The sequence below is a fragment of the Gadus chalcogrammus genome, chromosome 17 (assembly GCF_026213295.1).
Source record: "Gadus chalcogrammus isolate NIFS_2021 chromosome 17, NIFS_Gcha_1.0, whole genome shotgun sequence".
Classification (NCBI taxonomy): domain Eukaryota; kingdom Metazoa; phylum Chordata; class Actinopteri; order Gadiformes; family Gadidae; genus Gadus; species Gadus chalcogrammus.
In genome coordinates, this window is record NC_079428.1 from 1,100,684 (window position 1) to 1,120,683 (window position 20,000).

The following is a 20,000-nucleotide window of genomic DNA, read 5'->3' on the forward strand; positions in this document are numbered from 1 at the left end:
ACACACACACACACACACACACACACACACACACTCACTCACAACCATACAGACATTCAGAAATGTGTATGCACAGACACAAAAACACAAACTCATTCTGACGCATATATGCACACAAACGCACACACACCCAGACACACCCACACCCACACCCACACACACACACACACTATGACGCAGATATATTTGCACACAAACAGAGACACACAGTTGATCTGATCTCAGAGAAACGGGAGTAAACATTTTGATTGATGCCCTGAGGTCCTGTTCAAAGTGTGGAAGCTGATGGGAGGAGATAGAGTCCTTATCAATCCACATAGCGAATCACTAACACAAAGCATGGAAAACAGTCATTACGTCGCAGTTCACAAGAACTCCTTTCATATGGTTACTGCCCTGATCTCAAGATGTTTTGCAGAGTTTCACCTTCTTCGCCATCTACTCTATTCACCACCGTCTTATTGCTACACAATCGTATTGTATCATGAATTAAAAATCCCTGTATGAAATTAAAAGAGATGGAATATGGCATGAACCATATACGTGAGAAAAAACGATTCCGTGAAACAACAGGAATCTAATAATAAAAGACCAAAAATCTGGTAAAGCGTAACATCTCAGTGTCCACGATCTATTCTGCTTCAGGACTCACTGAGAGTACACTGGACCAAACAGTAGACGTTAAACTGAGTCCTGATCAATCCTGTCATCTCCGTGCTCCAAACCACGGTTTATCACAGGCTGACCCCTTCACACACACAGTCTACCCAGGCTCCACCACCACCACCCCAACCATGCTTATCACAGGCTGACCCCTTATCACACACAGTCCACCCGGTGGACTGTGTGTGATAAGGGGTCAGCCTGTCCACACAGTCCACCGGACTGTGTGTCCCTCCCTGTCCTCTGGGTCCAGAGAGGGACACAGTCCACCTGCTAAGTGGTTCTGCTGGGCCAGTTCTCTCCCACCACCTTCACCTCCACCACCACAATCTCCTCCAGCTCCATCACCTCAAACACCACAACTTCCAACCTCCACCACCCCGACCTCCACCAGCCCCAGCCTCCACCCGACGATGGGCTCCACATACCTGGGATGAAGACGCCGCAGGAAGCGACGAGGAGGAGCAGGGCGACGTTGGCGGGGGTCTTCATGGTTCTCTCTCTCTCTGTCGGTGTGGGCTGGTGGCGCTGGGGTCCTGCGGTCGTGTTCTGTCCTCCCGGGTCACCGCTGGCCCCTCACCAGCAGCCAGTAGGAACAAGAGAGCGAGAGAGGAGGGGCGGGCGGCACATCGAGTTTTTTCTTCTCTGGGCCACTTCCTCCCTGGTAATGGTGGAATGGAGGAAACAGAGTGGGGGGGGGGGGGACTATTGATGGGGGAGCGAGGGAGGGTCTGTCTAGGGAGTGTTGGGGGTGGAGGGGCTAGTGGGATTTTGGAGAGGACGGCACTTAGAGACTGGGCAGGGGGGAGGTGGTCGCGGTGTTGTGTAGGAAGGTGGAGGGGGGTGGTGGTCGCGGTGCTGTGTAGGGAGGTGGGGGGTGGTGGTCGCGGTGTTGTGTAGGGAGGTGGGGGGAGGTGGTCGCGGTGTTGTGTAGGGAGGTGGGGGGTGGTGGTCGCGGTGTTGTGTAGGGAGGTGGGGGGAGGTGGTCGAGGTGTTGTGTAGGGAGGTGGGGGGTGGTGGTCGACGTGCTGTGTAGGGAGGTGGGGGGAGGTGGTCGCGGTGTTGTGTAGGGAGGTGGGGGGTGGTGGTCGACGTGCTGTGTAGGGAGGTGGGGGGTGGTGGTGGAGGTGCTGTGTAGGGAGGTGGGGGGAGGTGGTCGCGGTGTTGTGTAGGGAGGTGGGGGGAGGTGGTCGAGGTGTTGTGTAGGGAGGTGGGGGGTGGTGGTCGACGTGCTGTGTAGGGAGGTGGGGGGTGGTGGTCGACGTGCTGTGTAGGGAGGTGGGGGGTGGTGGTGGAGGAGCTGTGTAGGGAGGTGGGGGGAGGTGGTCGCGGTGTTGTGTAGGGAGGTGGGGGGTGGTGGTCGAGGTGTTGTGTAGGGAGGTGGGGGGTGGTGGTGGAGGTGTTGTGTAGGGAGGTGGGGGGTGGTGGTCGAGGTGCTGTGTAGGGAGGTGGGGGAGGTGGTCGCGGTGTTGTGTAGGGAGGTGGGGGGAGGTGGTCGCGGTGCTGTGTAGGGAGGTGGGGGGTGGTGGTCGAGGTGGGGGGAGGTGGTCGCGGTGTTGTGTAGGGAGGTGGGGGGAGGTGGTCGAGGTGCTGTGTAGGGAGGTGGGGGGTGGTGGTGTTGTGTAGGGAGGTGGGGGGTGGTGGTCGAGGTGTTGTGTAGGGAGGTGGGGGGTGGTGGTCGCGGTGTTGTGTAGGGAGGTGGGGGGTGGTGGTGGAGGTGTTGTGTAGGGAGGTGGGGGGTGGTGGTGTTGTGTAGGGAGGTGGGGGGTGGTGGTGGAGGTGTTGTGTAGGGAGGTGGGGGGTGGTGGTCGCGGTGCTGTGTAGGGAGGTGGAGGGTGGTGGTGTTGTGTAGGGAGGTGGGGGGTGGTGGTCGAGGTGTTGCGTAGGGAGGTGGAGGGAGGTGGTCGCGGTGTTGTGTAGGGAGGTGGGGGGAGGTGGTGGTCGCGGTGCTGTGGTAGGGTGGTGGTCGCGGTGTTGTGTAGAGAGGTGGGGGGGGTGGTGGTCGAGGTGTTGTTTAGGGTGGTGGAGGGAGGTGGTTGTCAGACCCTCTTCTGACAGGAACTCGTTCGGACGGAGCGCGATGCCTACTCTGAATCCTTCACAGATTTGTTTTTTCCCTCGTGGCCACAAAATGTCAGACCCACAGGGTCATGGAGCCGCAGGAACTGAACAATCTGCAGCGTCTGTTTGCACTCCCCTGCGTGTTAATACCACCGTTAATACCCGTGTTGTTGCTTTTTGGCATCAGTACAGAAACAGCGGAAAACCCACAATGCACCTAATAATAATAATAAAGAATTTCTTTCACTTTCGAGGGAATAATGTAATTATTATTACATAATGTATGTAATTATGTGGACATTTATCGGGTTAACTCTTATCTTCTTGTACACTTAATCATGGAATTGGCCGGCGAAACCATTTCCCATCGGAGTATTCCAGTCCGTGCCAAATGAACCTGGTGGGAAACCTGTTATAAGTCAACCACTCACCAGATCACGGGGTAATAGCTGTATCGCGAGACCTGGCAACAAATCACACATTGGTATTTTGTTCTGCGACTAGTTGGTTAAACCTAATTCCACATTTGTCAACGGATGACAATTAATTGATCATGTTAGCTCATTAGATCCCATGATATCAAAGCAAACATTACCTACCTCACTGGACCACCCATTCCTAGTGCGAACACCAGTTCTGATAGCTTCTGCTTCTACACGGGGGTAACACAATATAATGTGGTATGTTCCTGATCAACCAGACCCTGTGGGCGTGGCTTCTTCACCTCCTGCACACGTTCATTTAGACTGAATATTTACCTGGATTCGGGAGATGCTTCTTGGACCCTCTCCAGTGTGGACCTTGAATCTCAATGCACTCAATCACAATGCAAATATGATGAACCATCACGTTTTTTAGGTATTCGATTTTATTTTTGATGATTGTATATTCATTGGCAGAGGACGGACGACATAACATTCTGGCATAGTCACACACACACACACACACAGACGCACGCACGCACACACTCACGCACTCTCACACACAAAAACGGGTTCAAGTTGAAATTCATGCACATTTTATTGAACATTTATATAAAATACTTTTCATAGTTGCAAGTGCATGCCTCGTCTGCCAACAGTTTTAAAGGTTTAATTACAAAAGCAAGGCGTCCTGTCGTGTAGTGAATTACTTGGGCACTTAAGCAGTCCTTAAAAAAGATTAGAAGATTTTTTTTGTTTCGTCTTAAAGTACTGAGCAGTATCAAACCTGTAACTCATATACAAAGCAGAGTTTGAAATAATAATAATAATTTTTCACTTTCTGTGGCACATTTACAAAAACGGAACAAAAACGGATTAACCCATTACATGACTAACTGCTATCATGCATTTTTGAATTCCACATGTATGTCACCACACGCACACGCACACACAGACACACACACACACCTCACAAGAACCGTCAAACATGCTTAATTGGACTGTGTGTGCACTAACAAGCGCGCAAGAGATTAGAAATCGTTCTCATCCATTTCGTAGTTAAATGCTTCAATACAAAACCAGTTGAAGGCGTAGGGCATCACTGTGTGTATTGAGAGGATGCAGGTATAGGATTCCAGTACATGTTCACTAAAGCGCGGTATATTTGAAAATAGGCCTCAGCAGCCATGGAAACCAGACATCCCACTTCGTTATCCGATTTTAAAAAACATGCATAGGCAGACACTGTATTGTATTTTTTTTTATACATAATATAGGTTCTCTGTTTTTTTTTTTTTTTTTTTACTTTGTTCGCAATACTTATAAAGATAAAATAAACAATCCATAATTCCAGCAAGCCACGATAAATCTACCCCCCCCACCTCTCTCAAATAAAGACAAATAATACAAATATTTGCAAATGATAGGTAAAATGTAAATTCCAGTTATGAAACTCAAGAAAATAGGTATTCATTACCAAGTTAATTAGCCATTATACAGACAATTCAGGTCATAGCACACACCAAAGAACCTGAGGTAAGCATAATCTGTACAAAACCATAGACAATCTAGTATTTGGCATTTCAACAATGTTGCAACATTCTTCTTTTTAAGACTGCCTAATTCATCTCAGAGCTATTTTATACGAGTAGCAAAAAGGAAATCATCAATAAATAGTCCTTATTTAGTTTGTACACCCTTATATGTTTAAAAACATCTCACGTCTGTCCTTTCTTAGTGCTGTATTTTTGTAAACGTACGATAGTTAGTAAGAAGTTAAACATGTTTTCCAAGTATTTCGGTGTAAATGAGAAAGGGTCTCTCGGAGAAAAGAATCACAAACACAAACACAAACAGATCTAATCCCCCCCATAGGCTCCTCTCCCCCTCTGACACACTGTCTTAAGTTAGCACTGAGCTAATAAAGACATGTAGCGCTTTGCTCGGGCCCCTGACAGCGCTGAGCTCGGGGCCCCGGACTGCACTGAGCTCGGCCCCTTGGATGCACTGAGCTAGGGCTCCTGACTGCACTGAGCCGTGAACCAGCAATAACTTAGAATTGACAAGGAACTAATGTTTCAAAAAGGCATGTAAAAAAACGAAACAAAAAAAACGAAAAACGAGCAAAGTGAGATGTGAGCACAACATGTGCAACAAGCTCCCCCCCCCCTTCCCACAGACAAACTTTAACCCCCCCCCCTGTCCCCACCGTCTCCACACCCCTCACCCCCACTCTGCCTGTCTCTGCCCTGCGGGGTGGGGTGGGGGGTCAGATAAAAGGGGCTTCAATGCGGGGATGGGCCTGTGGGGGGGCGGGTGGGGGATGGGGGGGGGGGATTGGGTCGTGGCGTGCTCGGGGGACCCCTCCCTCCTCCCGCTTCACTGGATGTTTGCAACTCCCTCGCCTTCGGCGCCATCGACGACGTCGCCCCCACCACCACCATCACCACCACCACCACCACCACCGCCCTCGCCTCCGCCCCCGTCTCCCCCGCCACCTCCGCTGGAGTCTCCCGTGTCGTCCGTGCCGTTGGTCTCCGAGGACAGCGCCTTGTTGAGCTCGTTGAGGCTTGCGTCCGACGGCAGCGTGTCGCGGCGCGGCGGCATGCGCTCGTTGATGCGGTCCAGCCCCTTGGCCTCCTCGAAGCTCGTGATCTTGTGCTGCGGGGAGAAGCCCTTGATGGCTGTTTGGGTGAGAGGGAGAGGGGGGAGACAGAGGGCAGATGGGAGACGGTGAGATGGGCCCTCAGATTAGTGCAGCGCAAGTAAGGGTTGTTTTTGTCTTTAGCCTGTTGTTGTTCCTGAGAAGCACTGGCCGCTGAGCTGCCCTCCTTTTTTGTTTTAAGGACATGGTCGCTTGTAACCTCTTCAACTGACACTCCACTTGCACTCCTGCTACTGTTGCCCATTAAAATGGTGACCGTTCTGCGGTTCACACTAATTATTGTGCCCAACCACACATAGCTGCATAGTCACCACTCACAGTAGAGCCCTGGCTTCCCACCGTTGCCGTGTCCCTTTACTTGCTTTGTGAATACGTGTATATGCTGATGACACGCAACTCTACAACTCTAACACCAAAAACACAGATTGAGGTGAGTGTCCCCCACCTAGATCTCGCGGCTCTCCTGATGTTAACAACAACTCTCTGTCCCTAAGGTTCGGCTATTATTATGGGCTCCCATAGCCACTGTGTGGTCGCTATGCCTGAACTCGTTCTCCCAGCATTCCAGCCTCGGCTCTAGAGCAGCAGTAGACAACTTTCGTTCATCTAACTTTGTTTTGATACAAGGCGGTTTGGATTGAGTCTCATGGTTCTCAGGACTTTGCATCGATAGCAGGGAAGGAAGTCAAACCAATACCTGAGAATCATTCAACCCAATCAAAACACCATTTAATCAGAAGAAAATGAGGTGGGAAGAAATGTTGTTCTCTCCTTGTATTGTCTTTCCATGTCAGACCTGCCCGTACATTCAATAACGGGCACTTAAAGAGACTAATTACATATTAGCATGATCATTTCCTTTAGATAATAAGCATTCTCATCTATAGCAACAGGTAGAACGTAAAACTTCATTTTTTTCTATTTCTGTAACACACTGAATATAATCTGTACATTTATATCAAAGCCTAAGGACATTTGTTTAATGTCCTTATGACATTAAAGAAATCGTTTAATGTCCTTATGACATTAAACAAATCGATATGCCATAAACAACCCAATGTGCTCAATGAAATATAAGACATGTTCATTTGTAAACGTCCACGAGGAAATATCGACATTCAAACACAATTTGGTAGGTACACAATATTATACCATTGATCTACAATTCTACTCACAGAATACTTGTACATACTACAAACTACATACTACATACTACACAGGGGTCTCCTGGCATTAGGTTCAAAAGGTTTTCCTTGTGCCTTGCATTGCATTGTTTAAATTACCGGTTCACCTTGCAAAGATTTACGTAACGTAGGGCCAAAATAGAATACAAGTGTTTCATTCGTGAGGAGCAGGACCTAGTTTTAGATATTTTCTCATTCAAGCAGAAAAACTGTCAAAAAAATGGCCGCCGTTAAAGACTTCCCGCTCTTTAAAAGGCAACAAGAAAGGAAAACCTCAAGACCTAAGGACCCAGTTCACCCCCACCACAACACGCTGGAACTACTACACAACGTTATAAACAACGCACAAAGAATGAAGGTCGAAGGAAAGAAGGAAAATATAAGTGTAGAGAGAGTGGAGCCCAGATGAGACATTCAATATCCGACCAAGTTCAGACACAGAAACACTACAGGGAAGTCGCTGGGAGGCTAACCACTTGTTAGCCTGCTGTTAGCATGCAGCAATAACTGGGGTCTGTCGTGGAAGTGTGAAACAAAAATAATATTGAATAAGTAAATTAAAATCAATAAAATGAAATTAACTGCATGGGCTAAACCATTAAAATAATCTGGACAAAGTCGATATCCACGAACGCCACTGAAATGAATAAAACCAAACTGATTGAGTAGAATGGAAGGAAATTGTTGTGAATAAACATTTGAATCCATTCAAGCACTCAGAGTTGTATTAAATTCAATAGGAGACAATTAAAAAGGAACCGTAATTATATTTTAACTGAAAAACGGTCTCCTCTCGGAGGCTCATGATTACAGTTGACAACGTTTCAAAGGAGAAACTGCCTTTCTCCATTGAATTCTGTGGACGCCATTCGTTTTCCCTTACAATTTGGGAAGTGCGAATAAGGGGCTGATGGGTATTGTAGTTATTTTGCTGCATAGCACAGCTCAGACACAGGTCATTAGCAGCTCACAGAGAAGAACATCACACAGCAGGGGAAATAAGCATCTAGAGTCTGACACTATGGCGGGCTGTCCTGTGTGGATGCAACCAAGGAAATACTATTGGTACTAATCCAACGAGAATAGCAGCTGGCAAACAATGAATTTGGCTGACAGTTGTGCTGGTTATTGTGCCATTCATTTGATTTTTTAATTACATTATTGGGAAAGAATAAAATCCAATCAACATTGCCTGAAAATCTGAAAATAAATATAATGTAGCTTTTTATGAATGGTGCTACATACCAGAGATTGTGGTAATTGAATGGCATCAACAAAACACAGCTGCTCAAAATGTTTCAAAGGGGAAGTAGAATCTGCTTTCATAGCAAGAATTAGTGTTGGTGGGATTGGTTGAAATGATCGAGCATGTAAGGCTTGTAATTTACTTTGTCGTGTATTCAAAATGAATCGAAATAAACTTAACTAACTAATCAAATTATTCAATTAATCGACCAATGAATGTTCCTAACAAAATTGACAAAGAAAACTGTCAAAAGTAAACTCAGAAAATAAATATATGAATACTTTCATAAAACATACAAAAATTATATTTAAGACTTATATGTTGACCCTCAGGAACAGATATGGAATTCACATATGGTATAAACAGATCCCGAATCTATGCGTTACATGTGTGTGTGCGTTTTTGTGTGCATGTGTGTGTCTGCACGTGTGTGTCCTGCGATCTGTGCTATGAAACCGGTTCCCCTTTCAAACCTGAGACCAGTGAGACCGAAGTACTTACTGACTTCTCATCATCGTTTTAGTTGCTTTATATATTCTATGCGACAGTTTGTTAGCCTCAAACACCCAACACACGATCCAAGCATCAGCGAGATGGATGAAGAGGAAGAGGAAGAAGAAGAAGAAGAAGAGGAAGAAGGAAAATAACAAGATGAGGAACAAGAAGACCCCCCCCCTTCCCGATGGAGAAAGCCCAGTCTATCGCCATGGGAGCAACAGAGTGGGCGGCCAGCCTCATTACCTTCGTCCGCCTCTATAGCCTCTATAGTAGCTGGAGGAGAACAGGGGGGGGTTGACAAACCAACGGAAGAAAAGTGAGCACAGGAACCGACCCAAAAAGATTTGAAATAGTATTTGATCCCAAAAACACGTTGATGACCGGTGAGGCGTGAGGGGGAATGTCAACAACAACACAAGATCTTTTCCTCCGTTAGAAGGAACAAAGTAAATATGAAATGTGAAGCGACGATGGAGGATGTAGGGGGGGGGGGGGGGGGGGGATTGGGATCTCAGCCTCCGTCAGCCAAAGACACAGCAGGGGGCCGTGGTGTTTAGGGGCAGGGGGGTGGGGGGGAACGCCTCAATAAAAGAAGTGAGGCACTGGAGTGCCTTTTAGCTTTTACAGGTACAAAGAATTGAACTAACTTAAATCGCAACGTAAAGAGAGCGGAGGATCCGAAAAGCCTGAACGCAAACCAGGGAAACCCCGCATGTGGATTCCCTGAGGATCCTTAAAGGGATACTTCACCCATTCAGAACCGGCGTTCTATCATTATAAAATCGCTATTGTAATATAAAAAATATATATTTTTTCCCTCAGTCTAACCCAGTTTTCCCTTGGCCCAGCTTCCCAGATCTAATTTTCTCCAGAGATGGCGTCAAATGATGCGTTTGACGTCATCTCGGGAGAACTTTGCTTGCCTGCTAGAAGGGCCGAGGACTACAAACCACCGGTTCCGCAAATTTGTGGACGAGGCCGGTTTGCCCCTGTGCTGCAGAGAATTTGGCTGAATCTGGCGAGGACGGGGCCATTGTGTAACCTCTCACCCAGGCTTTACGCCTCATCTGAACAGATGGGTATTGGATGCATATTGGCGGACTAAGAAAGTGAACTGGAAACGCCAGTCAAAGCCCTCCGGGCGAAACAGACGTCTGAGCATAGAGTAAGTGTTTGTTCTTTTACTAACACATGTGCTACTGCCGTGTTGTGTTGGAAAAAGTTTGCCGAGTCAGGATCGCTTGTAACTCACTTTATTTGGTAAAGGTTTGGTCTAGTCTCTACCAAAAGGAGGGGAATTGTATAGGCACGCGTGGAGATACACTTAGCTGGGCATCCGTGGATGTCCTGCCTGGAGCGTGCTGGCCCCCTGGGCTATGTGTTGTGACTTTAATACTGGGCAGGCGTGAACTCAGTTATGTGCTCTGATTGGCTAAGCAGAGTGTGTACTCTGTGCTGATCCCTTGCGGCTATGTGTTGGTATTGCACCTTGTTTTTGTGGCCTTGAGCGTCTGGGTTTTTCAAATACCTGGGCCGCTCGTATCTCTAAGAAGCCTCCCTAGGCTCAGGAGAAAAGAAGATGAGAAAGATGAGAAAGAGGCCTCTCTAATTGCCAAGGACACGGACGCCTCTCTAGGCTCAGGATCCTTTCCTAGTGTGAGAAAGAAGCGTCTCTAATTGCCGAAAAACTGTCAAATATGTGGCCTGTTGGTATAAATGTGTGAATTATGTCGCACTACAATATTTTTGAGTCCCGGGGAAGGTGACAATGTAGTTATCTGAAAGTAGCCGATCTTATTGGCAGAGCATAGGCTACGTTACGTTAGCTTGAAGTCTGTGTAATGCTGTATAGGCTACTCAAGGCATAATTTATCTTGCTTTGCTAATGTTGTTCTCTTTCTTTCTTAGACAGTATCGGCTTCCTGTTATGTCCAGGCCATCAGAGCTAATTAACCAGCACAAGATGGACAGTACCGTGGCTGCTAGGAGATAGTAGATGCTCAAGAAGAGCTGTGACTATTTTTGACTAGCAAACGCACCCTACACGTTTTATTTTTGGAAATAGTGATTTGTTGACCAACCAAAGTGCTGTTATACTAAAGTAGGCCTACTGTATAAGATAAACACTTATTTCAACTGGGAAGAAAAGGTTGAGTACAAATACTTGATATGCTGAGCTACTGTAATTAGCAAATGTTTTTTATGCTGTACAGTAATATATAAATGATGCGTTGGAAAAAACAAGGGCAGAAGTCTAAACTATTCAACATATCACGGGGATATGTTTACACAAAGTTTGCTTGCGCTACCACACGGTGGTAGTTGGAGGATTTCTTACTTTTGAGCCACAGAGACACTTTCTGCCTTTTGTCAGGCTTGGATGAACCGATTTCAATTTCTTTTTCACATTTATAATACATGGAATTATTTCCTTCACATGACCTTCATATCTCCACCGGTGAAGTATCCCTTTAACTTCATCAGGTAAAGGTCGGACATGGTGTGTGACGCCGCCCGATGCACTAGAGGGATGGTGCGGTGGAGGTCTACACTAGTGCATCATGGGTAGGCCACGCAGGGTTACAGGCTAACACCAGTACGCATGGAGCAGCATGTGTTCATATGAGTCCAACACAACAACCTACACAACACAGCGCTACGTCACCACTTACCGTGCCCCGCGGTGTATTGAGTATTGACCACAGAGGGTTAAGCATAGGTTAGTCAGAATATACCAACATGTCAGTGGTGATAAGATGGTACATGGGGAGGGGGACAGCAGGATCAAGGTACGCGGCTCTACGGGAGGACTAGGGATGAGGGCAGCGGGTCACAGTAGTATCAGACACACAGGAAGCTGGAGGAAGGGGGGAGGGGGGGGGGGGGGGGACACGACTAGGGATGGAGGCTTTCCAACATTACGCTCAAAGCACATCGTCGCCTCCCTCACACACAGCATGGCGTTGGATGTGGACGGCGGGACGTGTGTTTCTGACCGTGTTGCAACGGGATCGCTCAACGTCACCCTGCCTCCAGTTTGATTGGTTATGTCTGGCTCTCAGAGGCAGCTGAGACTTCTTAAATTGCTTTCATAAAAAGCCATCTATAAACCTGGTATTGAATCTCTCTTTCTTGGCTATCTGCTCCAAGCCATCGTCAATTTTAATACAGCCCATAAAGTTTTTTTTCATAAAGAAAAATGTCTATGGGTAAACTGCACGAGTCTGTACTTTTGGGAGTTGGCCTCAACTTTGCTGACTGAGTCTGAACATACCACACTTAGCGGCTGTAGGTTAGAAAAGTATTTCATTCATTTAGAAAACCTCTTCAGGACATGACTTTACATGACCTTTTTTACATACAAGAGGAAATCATGTGAGTCATGTTCAGTTATGACATTTACCCAAGAACGTTAATATCCTTCGGAATCAATAAAATATCCTTGTTTTTTCATTTGCTATCTGACCAGGAAACAGATTGCTCCCTGCTCGGTGGGTTGTTGGATGAGACCTGTCACTCACTGTGCCTATGTTCATTCCAATTCATCCTTTCATTCAAACCCCCCAGCCCCCCCCCCCCCCCCCCCCCCCGCCTCCTCCCTTCTGGTGTTAACTGACAGGGAGTAACAGAGTGAACAGACTAGGAGAGGAAAATCCTATCTTTGAATATTACATTATCCAATTCAAATATAAGATAATAAATATGAATGTATTCTGAAGACCCCGCCCACTCAGATTCCTGCCTGAGTTTGAGTTTAGCGTAAAGAATCTTAACGTCTTCTACAAGCGAAGCAGAGATGTTTCTATAAAGCTTCAGCCAAGTGGAGGGTTTGGGGATCAACATGGGGGTGGATTCTCTGTCTGGGTCATGAAAAACCAAACGCAGGTAATACATGGAAATAACTACAAATTAAACACAATTAAAATAAATAAATTAAGTAATAAAGAGTGACCACTCTGGACATCAATACTTGCACAACCGAATATACCTGCGGTTTCTAGGGAGAGAGGAGAAAGGAAAAGCAAAAGATACAGAGAACATTTGAGATAAATGAGGGAAGTTTAAATAGAGAGAGAGAGCGAGAGAGAGAGCGAGAGAGAGAGCGAGAGAGAGAGAGAGCGAGAGAGCCACAGTGAAAGAGAGACAGAGAAACAGAGAGAGACAGAGAGAGAGACAGAGACAGAGAGAGAGAGACAGAGCGACAGAGAGAGAGAGAGAGAGAGAGAGAGAGAGAGAGAGAGACATATTCAGTGCAGTTGAGTTCTACTAAGCTAAGAGTCGAAATGATAAAAAGAATTAGGACTTTGGTGGGAAAACTGTGTGCGTCTGTTTATGAATATTAAATACATAGACCAGCATTATTGATGTAATTAGCCGAAAAAATGACATTTATACTTCAGCTATTACCAGATAATGATTTCTAAAACCGTGTATATTATAAACTAATAAATACTAAATGAGATAAACGACAGAAGACCAGGAGACCAAAGACCGCCGTGTGTGTGTGTGTGTGTGTGTGTGTGTGTGTGTGTGTGTGTGTGTGTGTGTGTGTGTGTGTGTGTGTGTGTGTGTGTGTGTCACGGGGGGGGTCAGGTGGGGTCAGAGGTCAGGCGGGGGTCTTACCGTTCTGCAGCTTCTCCTTGCCCCCGGAGAGCACCCCACTGGGCAGCATGCCCGTGGGGGTCAGCCCCTTCAGGGTCAGCACGCTCTCGCTCTCCTCCCTGTGTGCACAACAGGGATGGAAATGTACTTTTTTGCCCACCAGCCACTGTGGCAGGTAGATTTAAAAATCTACCTATATATTTTTTTAATATATGCATACATTTTAAACAATATAATAGTAACAATAGATAAGAAAAGTGTTTTTCATACGCATCTTTTTTTCCATCAGAAGTGATTTTTACTGTAAGTGGGTTCTACCAAGGAACTGAGTTGAAAACGTTACACTCTTACCGCATATGATAAACAATACACAGGTATCTGCCATGTTAAGTCATGTTTATTTCAAAGGTGTGACGATGACAAGTTTGGGGATAATTCATCTGTACAAAGTATTTTCAATAAAAAACAAATTGACATATTAACAATAAAACAACATGCATGGCTACACCATCATAAGTCAATTTTTTTTAATATATTTACTGCATACAGACATGGTAACTAACAGATGATAGTAAGCATTATCGGCCCTTAACACTAATATTCAGAAAAAACACTGCCTCAAAAGGCTATTGGCTTAAGCAATACAAGTAGAGGCATATACTTGAACTTTATACCCTGAACTTTTAAACGTTGCAAACGTGCAAAAACATAATTATATATTTATGTGGCATTCAGTCCTCTGGTTGAACCACTGCTGGCGTCGCACCTCCACCCCACGCAGAAGTCCGCCATGACTTCGGCGAGAGCATCACACGTGCCGGGCGCGCGGAACTGGGGAGCAGATTTAATGTCCGGGGGCGACCCTCGCTACAAGGACTGGAAACTCCACGTCGTGGTCGTGAACCAGATATGGGAGAGATGCGGTCGAGCAGAGGTCGATCTCTTTGCATCAGAGGAGAACACTCAGTGCCCTCTGTTCTATTCCCTAACCCGTCGGAGCGCCCCAATGGGGCTGGATGCTTTGGCATACGAGTGGCCGCGCGTCCTCCTGTACGCTTTCCCCCCATTAGAACTGATCATTCCTACTCTCGCCAGGGTGCGAGAGAAGGGTCATGCGCTGATCCTTATAGCCCCCCGTTGGCCGGGCAAATATTGGTTGGCGGAAATAGTCCAGTTGCTGTGCGGCCAGGCTTGGCCTCTGCCTTTGCGCAGGGACCTCATGACGCAAGCGCACGGAGAAATCTTCCATCCTCATCCGGAGCGCATGGCTCTGTGGGCCTGGCCCGTGATAGGATGAACCTCACGACGGCTGGACTCCAACGGAATGTCATTACGACCATCCAGGTCGCCAGGGCTTCCTCCACGCGTTACGCACATGACGGGAAATGGCGTGCGTTCGAGGACTGGTGAGCGAAAGCTGGGGAAATAGCTTTCCAGAGTCCCGTGCCTGTTACTCTGACATTTCTACAGGACTTGCTGGATAAAGGCCGGGCTTTCTCCACTGTCGAAGTGTACTTGGCCGCTATATCGGCTTGTCACATAGGTTTTGGGGACAAATCGGCAGGTCAGCACCCTATCGTTTGCCGGTTTATGAGAGGCACACGTCGTCTTTGGCCGGTGTCGCGGAGCTTGGCTGCTCCGTGGGATTTATCTACGGTGCTTGATGCACGGTCACGCACAGCGTTTGAGCCCTTACAACAGGTAGAGCTTAAGACGCTCTCGTTTAAGACGGCTTTGTTGCTCGCGTTGGCCTCGGCTAAACGCACGAGTGACATCCATGCACTGTCGGTTAGCCCGACGTGTATGCAGTTTTTGCGGGGGAACTCAAAGGTTCTATCAAAGCCGAATCCTGCGTTTGTTCCCAAGGTATTCGACTCTGCGTTGTCATACCGCCCTATTGAGCTGTTGGCTTTCCATTCTCCTTCTTTCTCCTCCCAGGAGCAGGAGCGGCTGAATGCGCTCAGCCCGGGGCGGGCTTTACGCGTCTATGTTGAGAGGACGGCTGGATTCAGGAAATCGGAGCAGCTGTTTGTATCATGTGCTACGTCACACCTGGGGAAGCCTCTCTCGAAGCAGCGTTTATCACACTGGATCGTGGGGGCCACACAAACACACCATGGCTTATAGTAGCGTGGGTTTGGAACCCCCTATCGGCCTGCGCGCACATTCGACTCGCGGCATGTCCGCATCCATCTTTGGCAATACGGGAGTTACTATATCCAATAGTGAGATACCGAGCGAATATTGAAAGAAAACTTAAGGTTAAGAAATTAACCAAGGTTTTCTGATACATGAGTGAGGTATCTCACCAGACCACCCTCCTTGACCGGAGCGAGGAAGAGGTGTTTTGCCTATAGACTGAAGAGATGACGTGACGATGGGACTTATGTAGTAGGAGGGAGCCCCTCCTCTGCAGGCAGACGTCACGTCTGTTGGCCAGGGGGGCACGAGGGGCGTGTCCCATAGTGAGATACCTCACTCACATATCAGAAAACCTTGGTTAATTTCTTAACCTTAAGTTACCGGTATATTATCCCGGATGTTGACAGTCGCAGTTCAGCAAGAGAGGCGTAGAAGAAGAAGGGGGCCGGATGTTGACAGTAATGGTTGTGGAACTGTGCAGCGCCGTATGACGAATGTATTAAATATGCAAATTTGATCGGACCTGACTGGAAAGTATTACCCGACACAGTGGTGGGTGAAGTGACACAATTCAATTTCCATCCCTGGTGCCCACGCACACACACACACACACACACACACACACACACACACAGAAGCACACACACACACGCACAGACACACACACACACACGCGCGCGCACACACACACACACGCGCGCGAACACACACACACACAACCGCTCGCACACACACACGCACAGACAGACACACACACACACAGACACACACACACAGACCCACACGCACGCACACACACACACACAAACACACACGCGCGTGCACACACACACAACCCCGCACGCGCACACACAACCGCGCACGCGCACACACACACGCACAGACACACACACATTCACACACACACACACACACACACGATAATGAGAACAAACAGGAAAAGCACCAAGAAAACAGAGAAGCTGTAGATTCAACATCCACCCTTTGAAGACCGCCCGGTCCAGGGCCGGGGTTCTGCTGGCCGGACCCCGGCCCGGGACCAGACCCCCAGGACCAGCAGAGGGGTCAGAGGGTCAGAGGGGTCAGGGGGTTCAGAGGGGTCAGAGGGGTCAGAGGGCGCTGTTACCTGAGCACAGAGAACACGCGCGCCATCTTCCCGATGGCGCGGATCTTGTTGCGGATGACCTCCTTACGGGCGGAGGCTGTGGCAACTGCAGAGAGGGGAGGGGGGGCACATGATCACACACACACACGCACACACACACACGAGGAAACACATGTCCCAACGTGCACATGGAGCCCATGTTTAACCTATAAACGAGTTACATAATGTGTGTAGTGTATGTGAAGTACCTGTGAGTGTGTATGTGAAGTGCAAGTGTGTGTATGTGCATATGTTTGTTTGTGTGTGTGAGTGTGTTTTTGTGTGTGTGTGTGTGTGCGTGTAGTACTAGTGTGTCTTGGCGTGTGTTTGTGTACGTCTTGGTGAATGCAACCTCAGTTATAAACATTTCTTCGAAAATACTTCTTAGAAAGCCTAAAGAGGGCTGAGTTAGAATCTAGAAGTACATTCGTCCTCCAACAACAAAAATAACACAAGCACAATGCGGTTATTTTAGCTTGAACAAAATGCGTAGAATCCAACGGGCATCACGGCAAGGTTCACAACAATCATCGCAATCATCCTGTGCATCATGCCGTCGCTGCCTCCCACTGAATGAGTTTCTATTTCCGAAACGCTCCGCTGTTCCTGAGCGGTCACGACCGCACCGTCTCCCCTGAGGAGCTCGGCTTATGGGCGGTGATTAGCACACAAGAGGGGATCACCTCAAAGTTGCTTTCCTGAAATCGGTTTCCAAAATGGTCCCGGTTTAATGGAGTAGTAAACAGCTTCCCCGGCCGCATGTGTGTGTGTGTGTGTTAGAGAAGTGTGTGTTTGTGTGTGTGTGTGCATTTCTTAGAGTCTGTCTGTCTGTCTGTCTGTCTGTCTGTCTGTCTGTCTGTCTGTCTGTCTGTCTGTCTGTCTGTCTGTCTGTCTGTCTGTCTGTCTGTCTGTGTGTTAGAGAAGTGTGTGTTTATGTGTGTGTATTTCTTTGAGTCTTTCTATCTGTCTGTCTGTCCGTGTTAGAGAGTGTTTGTGTGTGTGTTAGAGAGTGTTTGTGTGTGTGTTAGAGAGTGTTTGTGTGTGTGTTAGAGAGTGTTTGTGTGTGTGTTAGAGAGTGTTTGTGTGTGTGTTAGAGAGTGTTTGTGTGTGTGTTAGAGAGTGTTTGTGTGTGTGTTAGAGAGTGTTTGTGTGTGTGTTAGAGAGTGTTTGTGTGTGTGTTAGAGAGTGTTTGTGTGTGTGTTAGAGAGTGTTTGTGTGTGTGTTAGAGAGTGTTTGTGTGTGTGTTAGAGAGTGTTTGTGTGTGTGTTAGAGAGTGTTTGTGTGTGTGTTAGAGAGTGTTTGTGTGTGTGTTAGAGAGTGTTTGTGTGTGTGTTAGAGAGTGTTTGTGTGTGTGTTAGAGAGTGTTTGTGTGTGTGTTAGAGAGTGTTTGTGTGTGTGTTAGAGAGTGTTTGTGTGTGTGTTAGAGAGTGTTTGTGTGTGTGTTAGAGAGTGTTTGTGTGTGTGTTAGAGAGTGTTTGTGTGTGTGTTAGAGAGTGTTTGTGTGTGTGTTAGAGAGTGTTTGTGTGTGTGTTAGCGAGTGTTTGTGTGTGTGTTAGAGAGGGTTTGTGTGTGTGTTAGAGAGTGTTTGTGTGTGTGTTAGAGAGGGTGTGTGTGTTTTTTATAGAATTAGTGGGTGTGTTTGTTACAGAGGGAGAGTGTGTGTGTGTGTTTATGTGCAGAACGACATCACTAAGAGTTCAAAAATGTATTCTGTACCAAAAACAGAATTATCACAAAATACCAACAAACCAGCCGGGATGGGGAATAAATATATAAAGGGGAAATAATTAAGAATAAAAGATTACATTTTAAACAAAGGCAGAAGATAAAAGGGTCAAAGAGCATCATGGGATGGGGGGGGGGGATTGCTTTGTACTGCTCTCCCCTCGCTGCTATCACCGGATTCACAGCAGTTACCGAAGATTACCGCGCTGTCCCGCCGAACGCCAGGTTCAACGCCAGTTCACCCGCTGCGTCGCAAAAATGGTTAGCAACGACTGCGTCATGGCATCTGACAGCCTGTCGGCCGCTTGCAGCGACGCCCGGTGGAAGGTCTCGCTTCGGCCAGCTCATCTGTACGAGGTGTTTGAGCCGTTTGTTTGTCTTACCACGACGCGTTCAATGCCCCGTGGAGGAAAACCGTTTGACTGGCTGAATGAGAATCAGGAGAATCAAGTTGAAAGTACGTCGGCCATAACTAGAGGCATTGTCCACTCTGTTTAGGGTCGGATTGTTTATCTCTACGTCATTGACGTTATCTCTACGTCAGGTCTCCCCCCCTTACCCCCCCCCCCCCCCCCAACCCTCTTACGCACTTGTTGTATGTTGTACGTCCTGACACATCGTATCCTGGCTATCTTTGTTGTACACGGGGAATGGGTTAACCTAGTGATTGTTAGTGCTTGGCACTTGGTTCTATGAACATCCTTACTGTGCCCACAGTCATATATTGTTGTTTCTTTCTTCTGAGAAATTTTCTCATTGTAAGTCGCTTTGGATCAAAGTGTCTTCTAGAAGTCCTGATTGTAAATGTAAATGTAAATGTAGATGTAAAAGTCATCAGTCCACATGTTAGAGGGGGTTTTATGTTAGGCTTGCAAGGAAACTGGAGGAACAAAACCACCAACAGGCCGGATGTCTGCACAGCTGCAGTCTGTACCTTTCTTTGGGGCATATATTAGCTGTCCTTCTCAAGACACAACCCCCAGAAGAGAAGAGGAGGACAAAGGAACAGGAAAACACAGAGAAAGAGAGAGAGACAGACAGAGAGAGAGACAGAGGGAGGAAGAGGTCAGTGGATGGCTGCAGAGTGACGATGGTGATGAAGGGACGGCTTTTGGAAAGGTTGGAGGAAGAGGTGATGATACTAAAATACAAAGAAAAGGGCGTGAGAAGCTCAGAAGAGATGGATGGAAAGAAGGAAGTGAGTGGCTGAACTAAAACTCGGAAAAACAGACGAGAAGAGATGACTTTAGATGAGGAGAAACCATGGAAACACAACATCAAAGCAGGGGCGTTCTAGAAAGTTGGCGAGAGAGATGGTTTAAAACAGTCAAATATGAACACAGAATACTGAAGGGATTATGAGACGATGAAATGGCAAACAATATTAAGTTGATGGGGTTTCAGAAAAAACAGATCATACTCATAGATGGAATGGCAGAGAATAGAAAGAGAACAGAGAAGTAGAACCTGGGAGAGTACAGGTGTTCTGCAGGGAAGGAGACCCAACGACAGGTCGTGGACTCCAATGACTTTGTGGCCGTTTGTTAGCATTCATTTTACTGCGAAGGCAACGCCCTCCCTCCCCCCTCACCCTCCCTCAATCCAACCCTACCAAAACAGGAAATGAGCTCACCAAATCCTTCCTGTC

The 20,000-nt window shown here is 47.3% G+C and overlaps 2 protein-coding genes across 6 annotated transcripts in view; both read right to left on the bottom strand.

Annotated features, from left to right (window-relative positions):
- Nucleotides 1–1,296, bottom strand: part of LOC130369764 (uncharacterized) — a 16,390-nt gene extending 15,094 nt beyond the window's left edge. For 3 of the 5 annotated variants that reach the window (XM_056575304.1, XM_056575305.1, XM_056575300.1), the window contains exon 1: nucleotides 1,092–1,294. In XM_056575304.1, the coding sequence (XP_056431279.1) occupies nucleotides 1,092–1,155 (64 nt within the window). In that variant the 5' untranslated portion in view covers nucleotides 1,156–1,294. Of the gene's footprint in view, nucleotides 1–1,091 lie in introns of all 5 variants that reach the window. The other 2 variants (XM_056575302.1, XM_056575303.1) reach the window with 2 other exon arrangements.
- A 1,465-nt stretch (nucleotides 1,297–2,761) lies between these two features.
- Nucleotides 2,762–20,000, bottom strand: part of LOC130369756 (protein phosphatase 3 catalytic subunit alpha) — a 71,052-nt gene continuing 53,813 nt past the window's right edge. Inside the window, exons 11-14 of the mRNA XM_056575291.1 lie at nucleotides 19,287–19,313; nucleotides 16,610–16,694; nucleotides 13,363–13,460; nucleotides 2,762–5,830 (exon numbers count right to left, since the gene is read on the bottom strand). Coding sequence (XP_056431266.1) covers nucleotides 5,526–5,830; nucleotides 13,363–13,460; nucleotides 16,610–16,694; nucleotides 19,287–19,313 — 515 coding nt within the window. The 3' untranslated portion in view covers nucleotides 2,762–5,525. The remainder of the gene's footprint in view (nucleotides 5,831–13,362; nucleotides 13,461–16,609; nucleotides 16,695–19,286; nucleotides 19,314–20,000) is intronic.